Source organism: Amphiura filiformis, chromosome 2, assembly GCF_039555335.1.
Source record: "Amphiura filiformis chromosome 2, Afil_fr2py, whole genome shotgun sequence".
Lineage (NCBI taxonomy): Eukaryota > Metazoa > Echinodermata > Ophiuroidea > Amphilepidida > Amphiuridae > Amphiura > Amphiura filiformis.
In genome coordinates this window covers 90,051,497-90,075,609 of record NC_092629.1, presented here as the reverse complement: position 1 = coordinate 90,075,609, position 24,113 = coordinate 90,051,497, and the positions used below count along the sequence as shown (strand labels likewise).

The 24,113-nt window shown below is 43.0% G+C and overlaps 1 protein-coding gene across 1 annotated transcript in view; it reads left to right on the top strand.

The window, feature by feature from the left end:
• Positions 1-24,113, top strand: part of LOC140146815 (protein HIRA-like) — a 51,616-nt gene that overhangs the window by 892 nt on the left and 26,611 nt on the right. Inside the window, exons 2-5 of the mRNA XM_072168693.1 lie at positions 13,183-13,245; positions 15,725-15,835; positions 16,293-16,383; positions 17,230-17,315. Coding sequence (XP_072024794.1) covers positions 13,183-13,245; positions 15,725-15,835; positions 16,293-16,383; positions 17,230-17,315 — 351 coding nt within the window. The remainder of the gene's footprint in view (positions 1-13,182; positions 13,246-15,724; positions 15,836-16,292; positions 16,384-17,229; positions 17,316-24,113) is intronic.

Below are 24,113 nucleotides of genomic sequence, written 5' to 3'. Positions count from 1 at the left end.
CATCAAAATGGCTATTTTTATGGCTAATTATAAAAGGAGAAACATTTCACATAATTTTGGAAATTTCAAAAAAAATCTAAAATTCTGAAAATACAAAGAAAATACATTAGAGTGCACAAGTTGTTTTCTTCTAGGTAAGAATTTTTATCTTACATGCACCAGTTTCTTTCTTGCAGGTTAGAAATTTGATAAATAGGCCCATGCATGAATTTTGTATATGATGACCTATTTATCAAATTTCTAACCTGCAAGAAAGAAACTGGTGCATGTAAGATAAAAATTCTTACCCAGAAGAAAACAACTTGTGCACTTGAATGTATTTTTTTGTATTTTCAGAATTTTAGATTTTTTTTTTAATATTTCAAAAATTCTTTTAAAGGTTTCTCTTTTATAATTTAGCAATAAAAATAGCAAATCGATGAAATGAGGCAAAATAAAGTAATTAAAACGTTATTAACACATTCATGCATTTAAAACATAAAAAATTAAATACCTGTCCGATTTTCAAGGTGAAATCAATTTCTCCCCAATAAGGGGGCAAGGGTTTTGGGTTAGGTTAAAGGTTAGTTGGGCTTGGGTGGGTTTGTATAGTTATAGTAAGGTTTGGTAGAAGGGTAGTCGTAAGGTTGGGGTGGGTTAGATGGTTATAAGGTAAGGAAAAACATTTAAACAAAATAAAATTTGAAAAAAAAAATATATAGGTCCGATTTTTAGGTGAAATCAATTTCATCCCTAATTCCCGATTCGGGCAAGGGTGTTAGGTTAGTTGGGCTTGGATGGGTTTGTATAGTTATAGTAAGGTTTGGCAGAAGGGGTAGTCGTAAGATTGGGGTGGGTTAGAGGGTTATAAGGTTAGGAAAAACATTTAAAAAAATTTAAAAAAAAAAAAAAAAAATCGATTTTTTTTTTTTTTTTTTTTTTCGATTTTCGGTTTTTGAAAAAACGGTCGGTATCGGTTTCGGTATTGATTTCAAACCGATATAAACAGCGAAATTCGGTATACCGAATATGCCTAACATACTGTTTACTAATTTAGTGTTTATAGTAGTTCACCACGTAAACTTGTATGGCTCAAAATTCGGACCGCTCGCCATTAAGTTTACTAATTTCTGTGTTTTGAAATTTGTTGACGTTTTAACGATTCCCGATAATGGCTTTTTAATAGCTTCTTTTCACCAATTTTCGGCTTTTTCAAACTCAAATTGTGCACAATTAAATAATACCAAAATAGTCCACCAAATGGTTTCAATTGGTCCTTCATTTTGCAAAAGTTTCTCACTTCTAAGGGGGGCACAGCCCCTCTCAGCCACCCCCCTACGCCGCGCAAGCGCGACGCAATATGCCTAGTGGCACAAACGATTTAGATTCAGCCCCCGCATATGCGTCGGAAATACAACCAATACAAGATACGACAGAACAGGCTTTTCCATACAGTGAACAATAAACAAGAAATGGAATCCAATGTTAACATAATCTGCACAAGCGACTGATAGCCTATCTTTAGTATTGATGCTTTCAGCCTTTAAATGATAGCAAGAAATGGAAATCGCCCCAAAGGAAAGATTTTAATCGTCAAATTGATCGCCACATCTTATGGATTCACATTATCCTCCGGCAGAAATGTCAAACTGTCAATTACAACGTCTACTAGTGGACTGGTTTTGAAATCCACTCTCATCAAACTAATCAAAACTGTAAACTAAAATTTTATCGAAAAAATCAAAAGAAGAATATTGCTTAGTTTCAATGATGCTTACCGATCGAGTCGCCTTGATGGTGTATTTCCGATCATTTTGCAACGTTGTTGAAAAATATTTCCAAGACGCGAGTATCGCCATTATGCATGGCCCGGTAACCTGGATAAAATTTAACGCAATCTATCGTCCAATCACCTAGTTCACCTGAGTGATCATGTGGTTATGCCGAATGAAACCGAATGAAGCCGAATGAACGGTATCGGTGTCGGAACAAGGATTGTTACTTGTAAACAAATCGTTTCGCCGGCACGTTTCAAGAAATTAAATTTACGATCTTTTGATAATTAGTTAGGGATCGTTTTATTTTAACCTCTGGCATGAGAGATTGAAAATGTGGGTTAAAGATAAGCCACTCTGTGTTCTCATTTTGCAACCAAAATAGGCTTCTCATAAAGCTTAAATTTGCGGGACATTATGCTGGCCATCTATGGATTTGAAACATGGCGGATATACCAAGCACCCTCACTACGTTCGGGTCTGTGAGGGTGCTTGACCAGACATACCCCCCGCAGTAACAAATCTTGCACACGCCCATGGTACTAGCTGCACATTGCTCGAGAACTCTAGCCAAGAATTTGCTCACCGATAGCTTCACATTCTAGGCTAGAGACCTTTACATTCAAAATGTAGTCGGATTCGCTGAAGCATGACACCGTGTAAAGCAATGGAAGGTCAGAAGTAAACACAGCCGATCACGACAGGCGATTGCATCAAAAATGTTGCTAAAATTACACTTCAGCAAAATTTTAGACTGTCCAAAATACGCAAATCTTGCTCAAAAGATACAGTTGACTCATCGAAATAACTTTCATTCAAATTTCAACATTAACAGAATAAATAACCTCCCGTGTAAAAAATTGAACCGCTGTCCGATCGAAAACCATAGTAAAGTACTCTAGCATCGAATGCGTAACTATCGTGGTGCAAATTGAAGCTAGAGTTCTCAGCAAGCTACACACTGTACATAACATTAACATGGCTACTGCAATGGGGAATCCAGGACTGCTTCCCCCGGGGTGCTTAAAAAAAAGAGATGTAAAAAATATTGAAAGCAGAAGCGAAAGTGGGCCCTTGTTTAACCACTACGCAGGGGGGTGTCTGAGGCGATTTGGTGGACCATTTTGGCACGATTAGTTTGTAAAATTTAAATTTTAGTTTGAAAAAGCCGAAAATTTGTGAATGATGGTCCATGAAGCTTTCTGTGGACAAGTTTTCCCTATTAATTGCAGATTTGCAGTCCTATGAATTGTTTTAAACATAACTTGGCAAATGTTGAAAGCAGGAGTGAAAATGGCCACTTCTTTTTAATGACTATACACAGGGGGGGGGTCCAAGGGGGATGTTCCCCCTCATAAGTTGGGACAATTTTGCAACATGAAGGACCACTTGAAGCCATTTAGTGCAGCATTTTTACACTATCATATCATTGTTTTAATTTTATTTAATTAAACAGAAAAAGGGCCTGAACTCAATTTGCAAAATTTAAAATGTTACACAGGTCCACTGACACTTTACAAGACTCGCAATCGCAATTATGGGCCCTGCATATCGGCGGAACTGCAGTAATTTTCACATGCTTTTGGGACAAGGATCCGCCTTCAAGCAATGCCTAAAATAATCTCCTTTCCTCTTTTTTGTGAGAGGAGCCACCAAAGCACCCCCTGGATCCGTGCTTGGGCTACGATGCAAAGTTCATTCACAAATTTACACTTGGCAACATCAGATCGCCTCAGCCATGTCGGCAGCCAATTCCCAATCAGAGAAAGTCAGGTGTGTTTCAACATCAACATGTTCAACACAGTAAATATGTGATGTACAATTAAAATATGCTCTAGCCCATCGTCAAATGTTTACGGTACCGGGTACTGCAAAATATAATGCTGTTACTTTCCTATTTGGTGAGGATGACAATTTTGCCATCCTCGACCTCGCTTGTTTACAAACAGAGGTAGACAAAAGACCTTTCAAAACTGATCCGGTTGTCCACTCCAAACACTCTAAGTATCAGGGTCAGAAATTCCTGGGAGAAATTCAACAAGAATCTGAGAATCCATTCTCGTAAAGATTCTCGTCAACAAAATTGCAAGAATCTAAATGGGTTCTCGTAAATATTTATATAATATTGAATGGCTTTGAGTGTGATACAAGAATATATTGCACGAGATAGAAAAATATTGCACGAGTCGAAGACGAGTGCAATATTTTTCTATCGAGTGCAATATATTCTTGTATCACATGAAAATAAGCCATTCAATATTATTATTATTATTATATCAGGCTTTTGCTATGCGGTGAAATGAAAATTTAACTATAGCCACCAGGTTTAACCAATGTGTATTGTAATGTAAGCTTACCTTTTGACCTTCTTGTTTGCTGCTCTTTACTCTCCAAAGACAATTTCGGAATAATTATATATAGATTTAATTTGTAGATGTGGATTATTATTATTAAGGTTATCATCATCCAGAATTGCCGCGAATTGAGCTTGTGATTTTACTTGTTTATACAGTACGAAATCTCCTGTGAGCCGTTACGGTGTCTGTAATTGTTGTGCTGTTGTATCATGATGCGTGTTGGCGCTGTCACCATGGTAACGCGTGACGCGTACAAGATACGCGTACAATATTAAACAAATATTGTATTTCATCCGGGTATTTTGCAAATATTGTACAATATACAGTTTTATTGTATGGCTCAAAAGCCTGATATAAATAATAATTCAGTTTATTATGCAAAGTTATGGGGAGAATCCACAGATGCTTGCAGAATTCCACTGTGTGAATCTGAATGGATTCTCAATTCTCGCACTTGGTTGCAAATTTCTGACCCAGGGTATCAGAAGATGGCCCACAATAGAGTGACTCATGCAACATGAACAGGGGATTTTAGCTACTGTCTGGTAAGCAGATACGTAATGAGACCGCATTAATTGAGGCGTCAGAGCGGGTCAAAGACAAGGACTATTTTAGCCTACGTCCCCGTATCTTACTATCGCTCACAAGGAAACCTCTTCACAATTCACATATTCACTCACCTTGCAATCCTAGTCCTACATCACCAGTTGAAATAAACATATAAGTTTCCAAAAACAACTTTTGTCATTCCTCAAAACAACATACATATACAAATAAAAAATTGAAATCCTACTATTATAACAAGTTATTGAAAATTTTGTTTTATGTCAACCAAAAGGAAATTTTCAAAACGCTGTATCTATCTAGCGAGTAGAACGCACAAGGACCAAAATAGCAGCTCCTGGTCACCTCAGATTCACAAAGATCACTATCTCGCATGCGTATCATTACGTCAGTATCAAGCTGCTCATTAACACTAACCCTCCTGAATACTACAAAATACTACCTGATATATGCGCTGTTCGTGCATGCATCCCACGCGTTGTGATGACGCAATCGCCCAAAGTGATATATAGGCACGGTTTCACTGGCCAGCGAAGCCCAAGACCTGTGGCAAAGTGTCGCCGACCGAGTGCTTGGCATGCGAGGGGTCTCGGGTTCGAATCCCACCCAGAGCAAACAACTTCTTTCCTTCTTTTCTCTCTTTATTCTTTCCTTCTTTCCCTTCCGTCAACAAAAAGCCCTTAGGCGGTTAGGGTTAGGTTACCACTATCAAAACTCAGTATAGGCTTCCTTAACCCTAACCCTCCTGAATACTACAAAGACTCAGTACACCGGTCGATCTTACCGTTTCCGATGTTGATTAAGATACTTCTTGCATCGATCCCAAGATGCGGAAAAAACCAATAGTCATTTTGTCCCACATAAATGAATAAATAACAAAACCCCGATCCCCGGTGGACTCACCCAAAAGGTGACGTCACACCATATGATCGCCCTTATTCTCCTTGGTCTCCGACTGACACAGACGTGCCTATCGATTGTTCATAGCACTGTGTATCAATTTCTCGACCGAGGCGAGATATACTGGTTGTAGTTTCACACCTTAGGTAAAACCAAACCGGTATTGTTCGGCTGAGGATAGTTTTGACGGCATTTTCTGGCGAAAAAGTGACAAAAACGATCCAAAACTTAGCTACATATCGTGCCTCCGTTTGTATCACGGGACACACGAGCAATTCAAAATGGCCGCTTCGTTGGCGCCATTCATTTTGTTTCCCACGTAAAACAACCATTGCAGCCTGTAAGTTACAATAGATGTTTGTACATACACATTGTATTTCATATACGGTAGGTTATTGTTGCTATGTTAGGGTGATTACTCTATCGTTATGTCTTCATTACCGTCCAATAAAGACGAGTTAATCAGATATTCATACGGTGGGGATTGGTAGGGACCCGTCTGACATTTTAGTAATAAAGTTAGCCAGTCCTTACTTTACCACTAACGTTAGCGACCAGCCTCCGTGCTCAGGTTTGCTTACTGGGCTTGAGTCGCGTGTTGGGGGGGTAGTGCCCCCTCCCTTTCTCCTCGCTTCGCCTCGGCCCTGTCGGGCTTGCCCTTCCCTGGTGACGGAGCGGGACCCACGCCCGCTCTGTTTCACCCACAGGGAGTGCTCACGATCTTCTAGATGTCTTTCTTTTGCTTAGGACTCTCCGAGTTCCAGCTTGACGATTGGGATAGGCTCCGTCATCGCCATAAGACGAAGAAGAATTCTACCAAGGGCACTGGTAAGGTCGATACGGCGGATTCTGCTGTGACAGCCCCTATGGGTCATGGCAGGTCTGCTTAAGGGGGCTCCGGTCCCCGGACAAGCAGGCGGTTCCTTCGAGGACTGCTAAGCGCGTCCAAAGGCTCAGCAGCCAGCGAAAGCACTGACTATCGTCGGAGCAAAGTAGCAGGCAGCAGAGCGGTAACCACCAGCGAAAACCCTAGCGGGTTTTGCAGCAGGAGGATACCAGTCGATGACGGTAGATTCTGCTGTGACAGCCCCTATGGGTCATGGCAGGTCTGCTTAAGGGGCTCCGGTCCCCGGACAAGCAGGCGGTTCCTTCGGGACTGCTAAGCGCGTCCAAAGGCTCAGCAGCCAGCGAAAGCACTGACTATACGTCGGAGCAAAGTAGCAGGCAGCAGAGCGGTAACCACCAGCGAAAACCCTAGCGGGTTTTGTAGCAGGAGGATACCAGCCCTCTAGCGAAAATCCTCACGGGTTTTTAGCAGGAGGACACCCGTCTGTTGCAGGCATGTCTACGGGCTCAAACAGCCACAGTAGTAGCCAGCGACGGGCAGCATGCAAGGGTACCCGGGCTTGCCTGGGTTGAACCCTAGCATGCATGGGTTCAACAGAGACGATACCGCGGCTAACGCTGTGGGTGTAGTCTTAGCAGAACCAACTGGGGTTGTCACACGGCAGCGTTCCATGGCGGGACCGCCGAGTGATACCCTGGGCCCTAGAATAGCTGCTGGCTGTCCACAGGGACTGGCTGGCGATTATTCAGGGGTTGGGCTCGCACTCTCTCACGGGACAGCGACCCAGGTGCATCCGGTGGCCGCGACATAGGACGGGCTACGGCGTGACTTCAGTGGTAGCCGCTATGCACCCGCCCATAGCTGCCGTGAGTGGTCCGCCACACACAGCGACCTTGGGCGAAGCTCTAGAGGGTACAGTGAGTAGCTTGAACAGCCTAGCTGATCAACAACCCACTTATGTCCTCGAGAGCCAGCGGAGCGTGGGTGATCCATTACCGTCAATGGGTCAATTACCCTCTCTTGATCGATCACTGTCAAATCAACAGGGCATAGCTCCATTGATTGACGCTGCCTATTCAGGTGGCGAGGTGATTGATCGGGGTATCTGCACGCTCAGCTACCCGTGGTACTAGGCAAGCTCCCTCTAGCCAAGGGACAGCCGGTATAGCGGGGAACCCATACTCACGGCTTGATCCCCTTGCGGGGAACGCAGTGAGGCATGGGTACAGTGGTACACAGCCGGGAGCCCTCACGGGCACCTACGCTAGTACCGCGCCGGTACCACGCCAGCACACAGCTTGATCCCCCAAACAGGGAACGCAGTGTGGCGAGGGTACAGCGGTCCACAGTTGGGAACCCTCACGGGTACCCACGCTGATACCGCACCGGTACCGCAGCACCCGCCTTAGTCGCCACAGTCTCTGTGGCAACAAGGGGGAGGCGGTGCTGGTACTGCAGTACCATGGGGTTACCCTGGTGGCGGATCCTTTCAGGGTCAGCTGCCGGCGGGTATGCCCGTGGTACCCGCCGCAGGGTGTTTCTTCCACGGCCTAGCACCGTGGCAAGTGTCGCCAGCGATGGCCACGCAGTACCAACATCAGCTGTTGACCAGGCCAGCCGGCATGGGGCTAACCCAGATCTTGATCAGGGTAGGCCCGTGCTGCTAGCGCTAGGACGACGGCTGCGAGAGCATCTTGGACCCAGTGGTGCCATGGCGGATACCTCAGGGTCTTGCGGGAGTACTCCCTCTTCTGCTGGCAGGTAGTCGGCGAGCCACACAGTGGTTATGCCTTCTTACCCGCTTTCAGATGCCCGTCCTCAGTTACCGTCATCATCGGAGCATGATCACGGATACTGTGGGCGAGGAAAGGAGTCGGAAGCTGAGTACGGTAGTGACATCACTACAGTCTCCTTCCCCGCTGCCCCGCGAGGGGAGCAACAGCACTGATCTTCCTCCGGACACCCCCTAAGGGGGAGCCCATGGAGGAGGACCAGGGGATCCTTTCAGTAGGATGCTCAGCTGCTGCTTCCTCACAGGGGGCGCCTGCACTCTCATTCCCGCAAACCTCACGGGTAGATATCGTGGGGCTGTCGAGCTCAGTAGAGCTATGGCGCCCGCGTGCTTGCACGCTTCCTCTGCGTGTAGCGCGGAGGACCACGGGACCTACCTGAGGGGATCCGAGAGGGACCCAGATGTCGTCAAGCGTATCACGCTCAGACAACATCTGAGCTCTTCCATGAGGTGAGCCTATTAGCGGTGCTAACAGCTAGCCTCAACGAGAGCTCCATGGGCCTAGCCCATAGGGTGTCCACTCGCGCCGGGGGGAGGGGCCTGCCACTCCAATCGCTCAACGCGATGGAAAGGCAGGGTCCTTTTTCTCTTTGGATGCTTCTGCGCTACGGTGGAGGACCGTGCAAAGAAGCTACCAGCAGGAGCACTCTGAAGAGGTCGGAAACTGCCCTTACCATGGGTAGGAGCTCCGACTTCAGCAGGCCGTGCACCACCAACAGTACCCGAGCCCACTACCTCTGCAGCACCCATTTCTCGGAGGCCCAAGGGTAGCACAGGAACAGCTGGCAAGCCCGAAGAAGAGCAAGCGCTCTTCCAAGGGAAGCTAGGCAGAGCATTCCTGGGGGCTCAGCGGTTTTTCCACAGGGGATCTCCCAGTGGACTGACCGCTTATGGCTTTCACCCAGAGGTGGGAAACCATCTCTTTGAGCGCCTGGGTATGGTCAGTGGTGAGTGGGGGTTACAGACTGGCAACCCAGTCTCCCCACATTCGTCTGCACATTTCAGAGGTCCACAGTAGTGCCGTCAGAGCGGCCCCCAGCGTCGGGCACTACTGACAGGGATCACACAGCTTCTCACGAAGCGGGCGATTGTCCCGGTCTACCCCGTTCTCGGGTGATCTTGGAACCATTGGCTCCAAGGAAGACCGGCGACGGGAGCCCCATCCGGAACCGCAGGCTGTTGAACACGTTCTTCAGGCCCAAGAGGTTCAGTATGGGGACTCTCGCCTCGGTGCTAGCCTGCTCCATCAGGGGCATGGGAACAGCATCGCTAGATCTCTCGGACACCTATCTGCATATGCCAATCGCCTCTCAAGATCGGAGGCATCTGCGCTTCTAGGTACAGAATCAAAATTACCAGTTTTGATACCGCCATCCGCCTGCCCATCTCTCCCAGGGTGTTCAACACTGTTGGTCAGAGCGGTGGCAGCGTACCTGAAGCACAGGGTGTCAACATCAGTTGCTACCTGGACGTTTGGCTCTATACGGATGCACTCCCCTGAAGACTACGGGTCTCATGGGGTTGATAGTCCGTAGGGTGCGGGATCCTGGATTTTTTGATCAGCTCAAAAAAGTCCAGCGTGGTCCCGACGCAGACACCACTATTTGTAGGGGCCCAGATCACCCTCACGGAGGGGTTCGCGGTGCTCTCACCCGGCGGGTGATTTAACATGGTGCGGTGTGCCTGACTCTTGGCCGAGTCTCGGGCAAAACCCGCTGTGGCATGGATGAAGGTGGTAGGCCTAATGGCCAGTATGGTAGACCTCGTACTGTACTGCCGTTTCTACGTTAGGCTTACCCAACTACACCTTCTAGCCTGCTTGCAGGCCCAGTCGCCACCCAATATCCCTCGCGGTTCCGTTGTCGGAGATCGCGCGAGAGGAACTCTGGTGGTGGACCCATCAGCCCAATTTGACCCAGGGTGTCAGGTTTCCTGCACCCCGGTATGTCACGTAGTGACGACCATTGCGTCAAAACGGGGCTGGGGGTCCACATCCACGGAGACTCCGTCTCGGGCCTATGGGGGCCATAGAGACAGAGTTTCACATCAACCTCCCTCGCTTACGAGGAGGTGATCGTGGAATCACATACCGTTGTCCTGACGGATAACACAACCGTGGTAGCCTACCCCAACAGACAAGGGGACTCCGGGCCACCACGATTGAGCCTGCATGCACAACACCTGATAGGGTGGTGCAAGTTCAGGCAGATTACGATGAGAGCGATACACATCGCGGGCGTCACCAGCATCCTCGCGCACAATCTGTCACGAGGAAGGGTGTCAGGACCAGCAGAATGGTCCCTTGCTCCGCGGAGTCGCTCAGACGATCTTCAAGGGATGTACCACCCCTCGAAAGATCTGTTCGCATCTCATCGCAATCATCCACTGCCGGTGTACTGCTCAAGGGTCGCGGACCCCAAGCATTCACCGTGGGCGCTCTGTCCATAGACTGGGGAGGATGACAGCTTATGCAGTCCCTCCGATCTCACTACTCATGAGGGTGGTGGCCAAGATCGGGTGGGAAGACTGCATTGTCATTCTGCTAGCGGCAAGGCAGCTGGCACTCCCAGTACCAGATCTACTCCGGATGCCCGGAGCGGAGGTACCAGTCTATCACTAGAGCACCTGCAGTTAGCTGCATGGCCCTTACCAGGAACACGCAGCGGAGGGATACTTTTCATCAGAAGCTGTTTTTCTCATCGCCGGGGCTAGGCGGAAGTCTACCCTCCGTGCGTATAGCCAGAGTCTGGCTCCATACCACGCTTGGTGCAATGAGACAAATAGCTCTCCGCTAGAGCCTCTGTGCTGCTAGTTCGGAGTTTCTGACAGAAAAGTTCCAAGCAAGACTTCAGCGGGCCACTGGGGCCAACTATAAGTCAGCTGTCCTCTCCATTCACCGAGGTTTCGAGGCAATCGACTATCATAGCCGATGGTTACCTTATTAATGTACGACTCGACGGTATATTCAACGATAGTCTACCAAAAAAGAAAGTGATCCTCCTAAGGGATCCCAACACAGTCTTAGATTACTTTAAGGGTCACCCTTTTGACCTTCCGTCAAAAGCGGCGCTTAAATCGTAACTCTCAAGATGGCTTTCCGGTTTGGCGTTGGCTTCGGGGCGGCGGTGCTGAGTTGCACACGGTCTCGAGGTTAGCTTCCGTGTTCACAAACACTGGAGCGACACTGTTTCGGCGCTCTGTTCTCGTGACTACGAGCGGGCGCGGTGCATACCGACATTCGTCCCTCTCCAATCCCCAGGGTTGGGCAAGGTTCGGCTGAAGCCAAAGATAGGCTGGGGTGTCCGATAAGGCGCTGCAGCACTATTTCTTCCGAACACAAGCCTTGCGAGGGACTCACGACCGCATTCATCACCCTTACAGAGCCTTTCGGTCCAGCCGCTGTCGCGATGGCTGGTCCAGGTGTTGGTGGGGTCCGGGGGATCGCGAAGGTTTCGCGTCCCACGACCCACTCGACACGTGCTATCTCATCATCTTGGGTATACCGTTCGGTTGTCCCTTGAGGAGATCTAGCAGGCGGTGTCCCGGAAGCCACCTTCGCCCTTCTCTACGATACTTCCGTTTACGTTAGTAATCAGAGGCGGGGCGGGAGGTTTACCGGGACATTGTTCGGCGATCATAATACGGTGGTGTACGGGTACCAGGTTTTCAGACTATACAGAATACTCAGCATGGTAAGAACCAGTGTCGCTATTCTTAACCACCAAACTTTTTAAGTAAGGAGGTTTATGTCTGTGATCGCGTGGTCTTTTTGTTTCCCGACCGTTGGGGAAAATATTTTCTGACCTCGCGAAAACCATCGTTACCGCTCCCGATCCCTGATCAGATGCTGACCAATCTTGTACCTCCATCCGTCCGGTTACTTGCTAGATCGATCTTTCAGATGTTGATGCAAGAAGTATCTTAATCAACATCGGAACGGTAAGATCGACCGGTGTACTGAGTCTAGTCCCAAACAAAAATGTTTGGTAGACTCATAACCGTCGATCTTACCTTTCGATGTTGATTATCCCGGACCCCGCCACCCCCTACAAGTTTGGTCCGAGTAGGGGATCCCAAGTCGGATAAGGGACGATCATATGGTGTGGCGTCACCTTTTGGGTGAGTCCACCGGGGATCGGGGGTTTTGTTATTTATTCATTTATGTGGGACAAAATGACTATTGGTTTTTCCGCATCTCGGGATCGATGCAAGAAGTATCTTAATCAACATCGGAAAGGTAAGATCGCACCGGTTATGAGTCTACCAAACATTTTTGTTTGGGACTAATACTACTTGATATATGCGCTGTTCGTGCATGCATCCCACGCTGTGTGGTGACGCAATCGCCCTAAGTGATATAGGCACGGTTTCGCTGGCCAGCGAAGCCCAAGACCCGTGGCAAAGTGTCGCCGACCGAGTGCTTGGCATGCGAGGGGTCTCGGGTTCGAATCCCAGAGCAAACAACTTCTTTCCTTCTTTTCTCTCTTTATTCTTTCCTTCTTTCCCTTCCCGTTGCCAAAAAGCCCTTAGGCGGTTAGGGTTAAGTATTTATAAACCCGATCATGGTCTCAATCGGTAGATCCTAGTGGTTGGAATTGATGTGACATGGTTGGCCTTACAGGGGTCAGAGATATGCATGTTTTCATGACTTTCAATGGCTGCTGGCTAAACAGCGATCTGGTAGAAATATTCATTACGGGATTGAACAATGCGACATTTTTTTTTTTTTTACCGGGGATTATAAGACACAGAGACAAATTCGTCTAAAGGTACCCCGATAACCAAAGGGTTGGGGATCGCATTTTTAACTATCACTAGGCCCCGAAAAAAAGCAAAAAACAAGATCTATAAAAATAAAAAAACGAAATTTACCCCAAATGCGCTTTAAAAACCAAGATTTTCTCTGATGGATCTCTAACAGAAATGGAAAGTAATAATTTATCCTTTTTCTACTTTTGATACATACAGGTAAACCCATCTTTGGGATTGACATCCATCCAGATGGCTCAAGATTTGCTACAGGGGGCCAAGGTATGTAATGTATGAGGAGGGGGTCATTCCAAGTAAAACTATAGCTACCAGATGGTTCAAGGTTGGCTACAGGGGACTTAGGTATAATGAAGGGTGAGGAGGAAGGGTCACTCCAGGTAAACCCATCTTTGGGAATGACATCCATCCAGATGGCTCAAGGTTTGCTACAGGGGGCCAAGGTACAGGTATGTAATGAATTGGGAGGGGGTGGGTCACTCCAAGTAAAATGGTCAACCAGATGGCTCAAGGTTTGCTACAGGGAGCTTAGGTATATATAATGAAGGGTGAGGAGGAAGGGTCACTCCAGGTAAACCCATCTTTGGGATTGACATCCATCCAGATGGCTCAAGTTTTGCTACTGGGGGGGGCAAGGTACATGTATGTAATGAATTGGGAGGGGTGGGTCACTCCAAGTAAAATGGTCAACCAGATGGCTCAAGGTTTGCTAAAGGGGCCAAGCTATGCAATAAAGGAGGAGGGCCACTCAAAACAAACTTATCTGTGAATTTCAAATGAAGTCACCCATTCGGGTATCCTAGTTGAAATTCACACTCCCTGTGTAAAACACTCCGTGTGTGTGAGATTAAGGTCATGTCTTCCATACAGGTTGTATGGATTTCAACTAGAATATCCCAGTTGCTCCTTTATGGATCACCCCCCTAGTGGTGGTATGAAATAGTTGTTGTGCACATGTGTACACTACCATACATTGTATGCAAGTTCCACCACCTCCATGAATGGCAAGTTAAATTCTTTTATTATATCTTGCTTTATTAAATAAATAAATAAATAATTGTTGTTTGATTTAACATGCGCTTCAGCTAGGCATGTCCTAATTATCAGCACACTTCAACAATTATTCTGCTGCCATTAGGATATATCAGAATCATTTCCGCTTCACCAAGTCCGCAACTGATGCGCAGGTACTCTCAGCAACTTAGATTGTGATTACTCCCAGCAGCTCCCCATTTTACACCTGGGTGGAATGAAGCAATTGGGAATTAAGATATCTTGCTCAAGGACGCAACACACTGACTGTGATGGGGCTTGAACCCGCAGCCTTTCGATTATGAAGCTCATGCCCTAACCATTGAGCCACCATGCTTCCCATTATTATACATGTGGTCGCATGTCATGAATTGGTCATCTTTTGTGTAACATAATGTTTTGTGATAAAAATATCACCAATCTTGATTCACTTCAACACAACTTATAATGAATACATTTTAGACCATTAAAAGTATACATTTCTGGAAAGCTTATATTACAAGGATGCCAAATCAACAAAGTATAATATCATAATACAGGGTGGGTAAGAAATATACAGGGTGGAACATCAACAAAATTAGCATCTTTCATGTCATGGTAAACGCCATATTTTCTTTTTCTGAAAGCTATGTAGCTCAAAATAAATATGGATTCAGAAAGACATTGCATGGGCCCTTCCAACAAATTAGGAAGAAAGAGTTTGGTATCCCTTGCGTTACACATACAGGGTGGTCAAAAATTGAAAAAATAATTTTACAATTTGTATGACATTATCAATCAAAACTTTTTTCCTCCATGTCTGGCACTAAAACTAATAGCATAATTGAATTCCTCATCAAATTTCCTTAAAACAATGTGTACTTTTGAATAAGCAGGGTGACTCGGGCAAGAGATAGGCCATTTAGAAATGTCAGAGCATTACGTACACACTTTGTACAGTAAGATATAGGGAAAGCTGTCTTAATTAGTATTTAATTAGGCAATTAATTAGTTACATCTTTTGTTGCAGTTGATCTACTATGAGGTAGATTAACAATCCAGGATGATATATGTGCAATTTGGTGTTCATGCTAGTTGTACTTTTTAAGATACAATGGTTTGAAGTTTGCCATATTTTCACAATTTTGTGTACAACCCTATGGGGCTCACCCGCCCCGGCTCACCCGCCCCAGCTCCTCCATTGACACATCTTACATATTGAAGTATAAATCTGAAAGTAGTTGTCTAATTGACTTGGGTTTTTTTGCATTTGACAAAGAACATGTATAATTATCTACAAAATGACACCGAACTTTCTAAAATAGGTATCATACTTTGAGAATAAACTAAACTTGAAGTGGGAAGAAAGCATTTTCATGTTACGGCTCCTCCATTTTGGGGTGACCTATTTGTGACATGCGACCATGTATGATCGTCCAAGTTTTGCTAATTTAAGGGAGTCTATATACATGTAGGCTAAAATTAGTACAATATATTGCACAAGTGGACACCCAAGTAAGTAATAGCCTTGTTACAACTTGCCTGGCATGTAATCTTTTATCAAAATTTGGCAACATTTCAAATGGAACGTGAATCAAGGATTCTCGCAAAATTCTCATGCGAGAATCCAAATGGATTCGCCGCACTGCCACGGATTTCTAGGCCTGTCTTATTAATTGCTAAGAGGAGATAATCAGAATACATGTAAGTAATCCCTTTTTTTTGTTAATAGGAGATGACTCTGGTAAGATCATCATCTGGAATATGGCTCCTGTGAAGAGTGAAGCAGACGAGAAAAATGAAAATGTACCTAAGGTGCTGTGTGAGATGGACAATCATCTTGGTGAGTTTGGTTATAATAAAATAATAATAATAATAATATGATAATATAAATAAATAAATATATGTTTGTTTTTATATAGCGCTTTTCGCATGTATCAAAGCGCTTTACATTTATTTCGCTTGTAGATTGAAGTTTGTGATAGTATTCAAAAACCTTGAAAGAGTTTAGTCTGAAGGGTTTTACAGGAACAGTAATGAGCATATTACGAATGGGTACAACATTCTGATTTGTTAAATTTTGTACAGGGTACATTACATTGCAGTACTGGAAGTACTTGAACATCTTTCTTTGTTAAATTTTGTACAATGTACATTACTTCGCAGTACTAGAAAGCACTTGAACATGCTTGCTCTAGATGCATTGAAAGTGTTTGCATCAATGACTGGACTGAGCTGAAACTGTAAGCAATATATTTTGAACATATCCTATAATGCTATGAATTGTCTTTTTATTGTAGCCTGTGTGAATTGTGTGAGATGGTCCAACAACGGCTATTACCTAGCATCAGGCGGTGATGATAGACTGGTTATGATTTGGCAGATGGTTGAGTAAGTAATACAGAACCCTAATTAGCCTAAACAAGATAAACCATTAAAAGTCTAGACAGTATAATAACCCTTTTGACAATCATTTTCAAAGCGAAGTGTGTATCGACTAATTTAATTAATCTGTACTAGTGCTGTAATCGATAAGCTTTCTGGGTATCGATATGTCGGGAGGCAAACATCCGACATGTCGATACTATTATCGATACTCACGCAGTTTGAAACACGGATTTGAGTTTACCAATTTTATTATCAGTTCCAGAAACAAGTTAACAACAATTAGTGTATTGAAGCCTAACAGCTAAAACTAAATTGGGAGACGGTAATTTGAGTATTTGACGGTAATTTGAGACCTGATTTGAGATAATCTAAGCATGTGTGCCATGTCGTTTGTGTATCGATACTGACATTGAGTGTTTCGACATGTCGGAAGTCTATGTATTTTCCGACTATCGATACTTACGACAATCGATTACAGCACTAATCTGTACATGCTTTGCAAAAGCCTTCTGGTACGGTGCATTGCTCGAAAATCAAATGATTTTGGCCAAGTGGGCTATTCCATTTGATACACATACACATTTCACCCCCTATATGGAAAACACAATCTTAATCCCACACAGGGAGTGTGAATTTTAAATGGATTCACCCATTCAGGTAACCCCATTTGAAATCTACAACCACCTGTGTGGGAGATTAAGGTCATCGTCTTCTGTAGGGGGTGTGTGGATTTCAACTGGAATAGCCCAATGCTTTTGCAAGAATCATGATTGATTCCGAGTCCTTTCAAAAAAGCGAACTGTATAATGTTTGATGATATACTTACAATAGTTTTTCAATTACTTACAGCTACGGAAGCGCGCCCATATTTGGAAGTAACAAAAGTCATGTGGAAGCCTGGAAGTGTGTCCATACGTTGAGAACTCATTCAGGAGGTAAGGGTCATTTGCATTTGACCTGTAGGTCATAGGTCATTGGTCTGTGGCAGATGTTGGCTCAATTGTCATATTTAGATTACCATGTGACCCATCACACCGAAACAGACCACCTTGCGGCAAAAATGAAAATGGAGATTTAAACACTAGGATAAACTGCTGCTTTTTAGCTTGAAAATGACACCTTGCTTGTTGAAATCAGATAAGTAAAAATGAGGCAAAACAAGCACAGAATTCTTTTTATTTTCTTTATATTTTTCCATCTTCTTTCATTGTTATTTGCCAATGAAGCTAGCCGCGAAGTGGTCTGTTTCGATGTGATGGGTCACATATTCTTTCTATTAAGTACACCCAGGGCACTGAAGTTTGTGGGACCTGAGAGCACACAAAATGGTGGAGATAATAGAAACACCCTAATGCAGTACCTGTATTGAGCAGGGATACAATCTCAGCTGCAGTATCTTCATTCTGCAGTCAGATCACAATCCTCTCAAGGGGTGGGGTGTGATGGGGGGGGTTAGAGCAAGAGAAAGTTGCCTCCTACCCCTCTGCCTCAAAATACCAGGACAAAATTGACATGTAATTAATGTGATTATTAAGGGGGTACACTACACCCCTGCCCAATTTTGTACCTATTTTTGCATTTTTCTCAAAAATTATAGCGTATTGGTGACAAGTAAAATATGTATATTATAGGGGCAAGGACTACAACTACTGCACTGGAAATTTGATTTCAGCACAGACAACAGTTGTGGAGTTACAGTCAAAAATGAGGGAAACCAATACTTGATCAATAAATCAATAACTACTTGCCTTGAGTTGCTGAATTTTCAGTGCAGTAGTTGTAGTCCTTGCCCCTATAATATACATATCTTACTTGTCACCAATGCGCTATAATTTTTGAGAAAAATGCAAAAATAGGTACAAAATTGGCCAAGAGTTTTGTACCCCTTTAATTTCAACTAATTTATATAGCTAGAAAAATTAAAGAGTTCACTAAGTAGATTCTTTAATCCATAAACTTCTCCCATCAACAGTATCATTCATAAAACATACCAAAACATCAGTATCAAATAGGAAACATGAACATTGTGTATTTGAGTTACTGTTGTTAATAGTATAACTATTTACCTACAAAGCTAAAGGTCACCGAGTCAAATATCTGGTATAGTGGCAATGACTGATTAATCTGTTGATAAACGCTATTTGTGTAAACACTTGAAATTATTATCACTTGAAATTATATGCCTGTGATTGTTTTATGCACAATGCAAGAGGAGTTTTGCCGTGTGAAATGAAATGCCCTGAAATTATTTTTGTTTGTAATAACTTAAATATGATCGCATAACTTTTGGACTGAGTACAAAGTGTTGAATTTCTTATCATTTAGTACCATGCAGTGCAGTTATAAAGTTGCTATTCATAGTCATTTCCATTAGAGCTACATGTATCAGCCAACGTGTTTGTACTTTTGCTGCTACAAAAAATATTAAAAGCAACATGGCTGCTTCACTGTCACCAGTCCAGAGAAAGGAGGAATTCAAGGATGAATTTTTAACTTGCTCCATTTGTGCTGAGCCATATGACAATGATGAACATAAAGCCAAGTGTCTTCCTTGTCTGCATACCTATTGCAAATCTTGTCTCCAAAGCATTGCCGGAAAGCGATCATGTCGCAAATTGATCACATTACCAGGGGAAACTGTTGATAGTCTGCCTAATAATTTTCTCGTGGAGAATCTGAAGGAGTACCAAGATATTTTCAACTCATCCATCTCATGCGGTAGTTGTGGCAGTGGTCAAGCAGTCAGTTTTTGTCATGACTGTGGGACTTTCCTGTACCCAAAATGTGTGGATGCCCATGCGCAATTAGGCATTTTAAGGCACCATAAGCTTTCAACATTGGCAGAGCTCCAAGAAAGTAAATGCAACCCTATGACACAACGACAGCAGCATTGTACAAAACACCCAAAGCAAGATGCGACTATGTACTGTACAGAAGCCAACTGCAAAGTCCCTGTTTGTGCAACATGTGGCCTACTTGATCATCAGGGTCATGACCTTATTGAGTTATCAGCAGCGATTGTAACGATAATTGATGATATGCACAAAGCTACAGCCAAATTAGATGAGACAAAGAAGGAATTACAGCACAAGCAATTGACAGTTGTAGACCAGCAGGAAACTCTCACCACTAACTTCAAAAAGAAAGAGAAGGAAATGCAAGAATTGGTTCAAAATTTGTATGAACAAATTGACACAACCCACAGTAAAGTACATTCCCACTTGAAAAACTTGTATGAAACAGAGATGAACAATCTAACTGCAACAAATGAATCCATAGACTCTCTTGCAGCCCAAATGACCAGTGCTTCTGAGTTTGCTAATCAGTCATGTGATACAAGCCATCCTACACAGCTGCTGACCACACACAACCAAATCATGGATAGACTGAATGAACTAGTAATTGCAGAGCTACCCAGGACAGGAGCAGATAAGACTGACTTTGATTTCACTGAGAAGCATCATTCAGCCATGACACAGATTCAAAAATCACTGCAAGATTTGGGTGATATCAGATGGAAACCTCAGGTTGATCCACAGCGATGCACCATTCAGTTAGGACTTACTAGTGGTTCCAAGAGGTTTGTGCAGAATCAAAAGGGAAGAGCCAAGCAGAAGCAAAGAGCCATTGTTAAAAGTGTAGATTGCAATGGACAAAGGATGACAATTGGTGGCACCATGGTAGAGGCTACACAAGGAGGAAACTCACTGCATGTACAGGACAACAATGATGGCACATATGCAATTGACTATGACCCATATGGCTCATCATTTTGGGACTCACTGCGTGTAAAGATAAATGGGACTGAAATGAAAGGAAGTCCATTTTCCTATTAAACTTTGGGAAAAGTACTTAAACCATATCCCTGCATTAATCATATAATTAAAAAAGGAGAGATGAACATTGAGACCTAAATGAACAGTGAAAAGAAAGGAAACATGATTTTCTTTAGTTATGGGAATATCTGCACGGGGAAACCATATGGACATGGTAAAACGTGTCTGTATTAAAGCAGAATCAATTTTACCGAAAGCAAGTTTGTGAATTTGCACAAAAGAGTGCTAAAGTTAGACTTGGCCTAAGTGGAATTTAATTCCATCAGGAATGGTCCTGTACTCTTATTTCCTTCCTAGAGTAGCAGCAATTTCTAAAGATTTAAATGCATAGATCAAAAATAATACAAAATAACTTTAGCATATAATGTAAAGGAAAATGTCCTTTCTCCTGGGACTAAATCCACTTAGACTAGGTCTAACATTTTTGTGCATACGGACCAAAAAGTTTGGGGATTTTAAGTGATTTGTGGAACTAAGACAGGTTTTGTCTGATAAACGAAGATACTTTTGGTACTTCAGTTTGCCCGATCGGTGCGAGTGAGGCTGCCAAATTCAGAAACCATGATTAATGTACAAACGCTACAGATAGTAATTTACACTTACAGAGAGTGTTATTTGCAATGTTTCTGACATATTTTATGATCAAATTTGGCTTATATAGGCCTATAATTGGTGATCATCTGGTCGTGCAGTTACACAAAATATGATAATCCCGTAAAAAAGGACGAACTGAAAAAAATGAGAAACAAAATTAAATTCTTACTTTTCAAGATATAGATAATTTTGTAACTGATATTTTTGCCAAATTGCTATTCTGAGCAACGGGCTGATTAATTACCTGCCTTACACATGATTGAATAGGGATTATCATAGTTCAACTGTTAATTATTGATTAAATAAACCTCTTTTTAATAAGTACTTTCAAGGATTTGAAATACCACTAAGTCCAACATTCAAATACCATGAAGTTAAGAATTCCAAAATTAGATTTTTTTATGCGAATGGCATCTTTAAAGGCATATAACCAGGGTTCGAGTTTGGCTGTATCGCATAGCAGTTTGCTCCACATTTTAAAGTAACTGCTACCCAATTTTGCATTTGTAAAGCACTTTTTGTAAGTGCTTTAGTATGGAAGTATCATGATTATGATGAATTAGCCAAAAACTGCTACACAAATTTTTTAACAAATTCAAACCCTGCATATATAACTCAAAAACATGTCTGGGGACATGTTCCGGGTTTTGTTGCAGCTGGTAATTTAATCCATAAATAAATAACAAAATTCTTTCAAAAATCAGTATTCATACACTGATCTGACGATATAAAGCATAAAGTTCTGCACTATAATAATTTTGTTTTACTTGTCCACCTCAATGGCCATTGGCCAACTTTGAGTTTATACTTAGACAATAATAACTGCGCACCATCTATTTTGAGGTCATTGTGTGAAATTGGAGGTTTTGTTTTGGGCGAGGTATTTTCGAGGCGCTTCAGCGCCGAGGAAAATACCGAGGCCCAAAACAAACCCCGACAATTTCACACACTGACCTCAAAATAGATGGTGCAAAGTTATATTGTCATTCATTACCGTTTTTTGTACAAAATCCTATCTTTCCTTCAGTATTATTTGCTGGAAATTTTTCGAATATTTCAATTTATTTAGTCGCCATCCCTCATTAATAATGGGCGAATCCTGACTACATGACGTCATTGGCGTGGATACAGGGCATTTTTGCTATCCATATTCTGGGGCCCTTGATTAATTGATTAATTTAACCGTTTACTCATGGTACTGTTGATTTTTGCTACAGAAATGTATTTTTACATGAAACTTTATTTTATATCGTGACATTATCTGGAGAACAATAGCATATATATTCATGTTGAATATTTGGCTATCGTAATTATGCATGCATGAGACGTGTAGGCCCTCCGTGTGTTTGAAATTGGACGCTGCAAGATGCATATTTTCTGAATGCGTGAATGAGTTGCATCAATCATGATTATTGCACGCCGAGTTTATATTCTCATGTTTACAAGTGGACCTGGATATATTGTATACTTGGATTTAAATGGATGAATAGTTCTACCATTAGGGTTTACTCCCGGTAAGTAGGTTTTATAGGTTTTATAAATGTGATTACAATTTTATTGGCTTAAAATCAGAATTTTCTCTTGACCCACCAATTAAATGCTGACAATTAATTATAGTATACCGTACGTACCGGTGGCTGAGTGTGACAGTAAAAATAGAGCTCAAGTTTTCCTTGCACTGCATCTTCTAATCTGTAGGCCCTATTTTTCCATATTGACCAGCATGCTTATAATTTATATCATCATGATTACTACGCTTTTTAGCCTGGCTTGAGCATTTTGTTTAAGTCTGGCACTGCTGGCCGAACCAAGCATCATGCCTGCCCGGCATCATGAGCGCGAGCATGCAAGTCAAGTGTCTCTGCACGGCGCGACAGTTTACCGAGCATGCGAGTTTTAAAACAAACTTGGAGAATGCATGAATGATCCGAGAAAAATAGAATGGAATGATGCTCTAAAAATGAATCTAAAAAACAGTTCCAGGTTTAAATTACCTAGCCCGAGGTAGCCTACTCACATCGTCATAACTACGATGACTGACTTTCTATGGTGAGGAACAACAAATGCTAGGCCTAGCTAGCAGTAGCATGCTAGGCCCCATGTGCCATGATGTTTCAGCTGCATGATATTTGTTAGGCCTACCATTTACAAAATGATTGTGAATAAATACCTGAAGAAATTAATTTATATTGTGATTTGTGAGGAACATGGGAAAGAACAACCAGCATGCCCGGCCAGCATAACTATTTATAGGGCCATGATATTTTGAGCTTCATAACTAGGGCCATGAATGATATTTTGAGCTTCAATTTACCATACAAAATAATAAATAGGCCTATTCAGTAATTGTCTCATCTGGATGATAATAAAAATCAAGATTCAGATTTTGTTAGTGGTTTTAAAGCGAAAGTCGGACGTGTAATTTATTTTACAAACAAAATATAAGATTTATTTTCCAGTTTTGTCAATAGTCCACCATGCACCATATACTGCTGTTTTCCTGTGTTTTTTTTTTTTTGGGGGGCAAGCCGTGTTCCCGCTCGTCCACATTTGCACTGCACACAGTACGACGATACTCTCGAAGAGAGGAATGTACTCACCGGTCGGTAGAAGAAGAAGTGTTTCATTTCAAAAATATCTAATTGGCAATTTTAATGACTAAATATCCTTCAAGTACACAATAACAAATTTGTATTTTTAGTTACACCTTGCATGGGATTTCACGGAGGCTTGGGCCTTAAAATAATTTAATTGTAATATCGTTTGGTTCCTGTTGTTGTTCCTATTTCTTGTTGTTGTGACTCGTCTATTTATTTTGTTTTTTTCCTGTTCGGGATTCCCCAATTGTATTTGTTTTGAGTCACGTCATACGATGCAATCATAATTATTGAGAGCAATAGATGCCGGGATTGGGAGCAGCTGAGACCTAGACGCAGGTCGTAAACCTCACTCCGGGAGCTCACTCGATCAACGTATAAACACAGGGACAAACATATTAGGAAAAATTGTTTATATTTATTCAATATTCATTCAAAACAGGACCCTGTTTTGTTTAGAATGTGTGTGCATATTTATTGGTTTACCTGCTGTGATCGGGGCTGCTTTTATTTATTTTTTTGAAGGTAGTCGCCATTTGAATTGGACGCTGTAATTCGCAATGATGCCAATTCTTTATCCATGTTCGGGGCCCCGATCACCCCATGTTTTGATTGCTACGTCCAGGCTACGTCAGACGCGGAAGTCATTGTTGCGCGTCCGGAGTCAATTGTGAGTTATTAATGACCTCGAATTGCGTTCGCATTG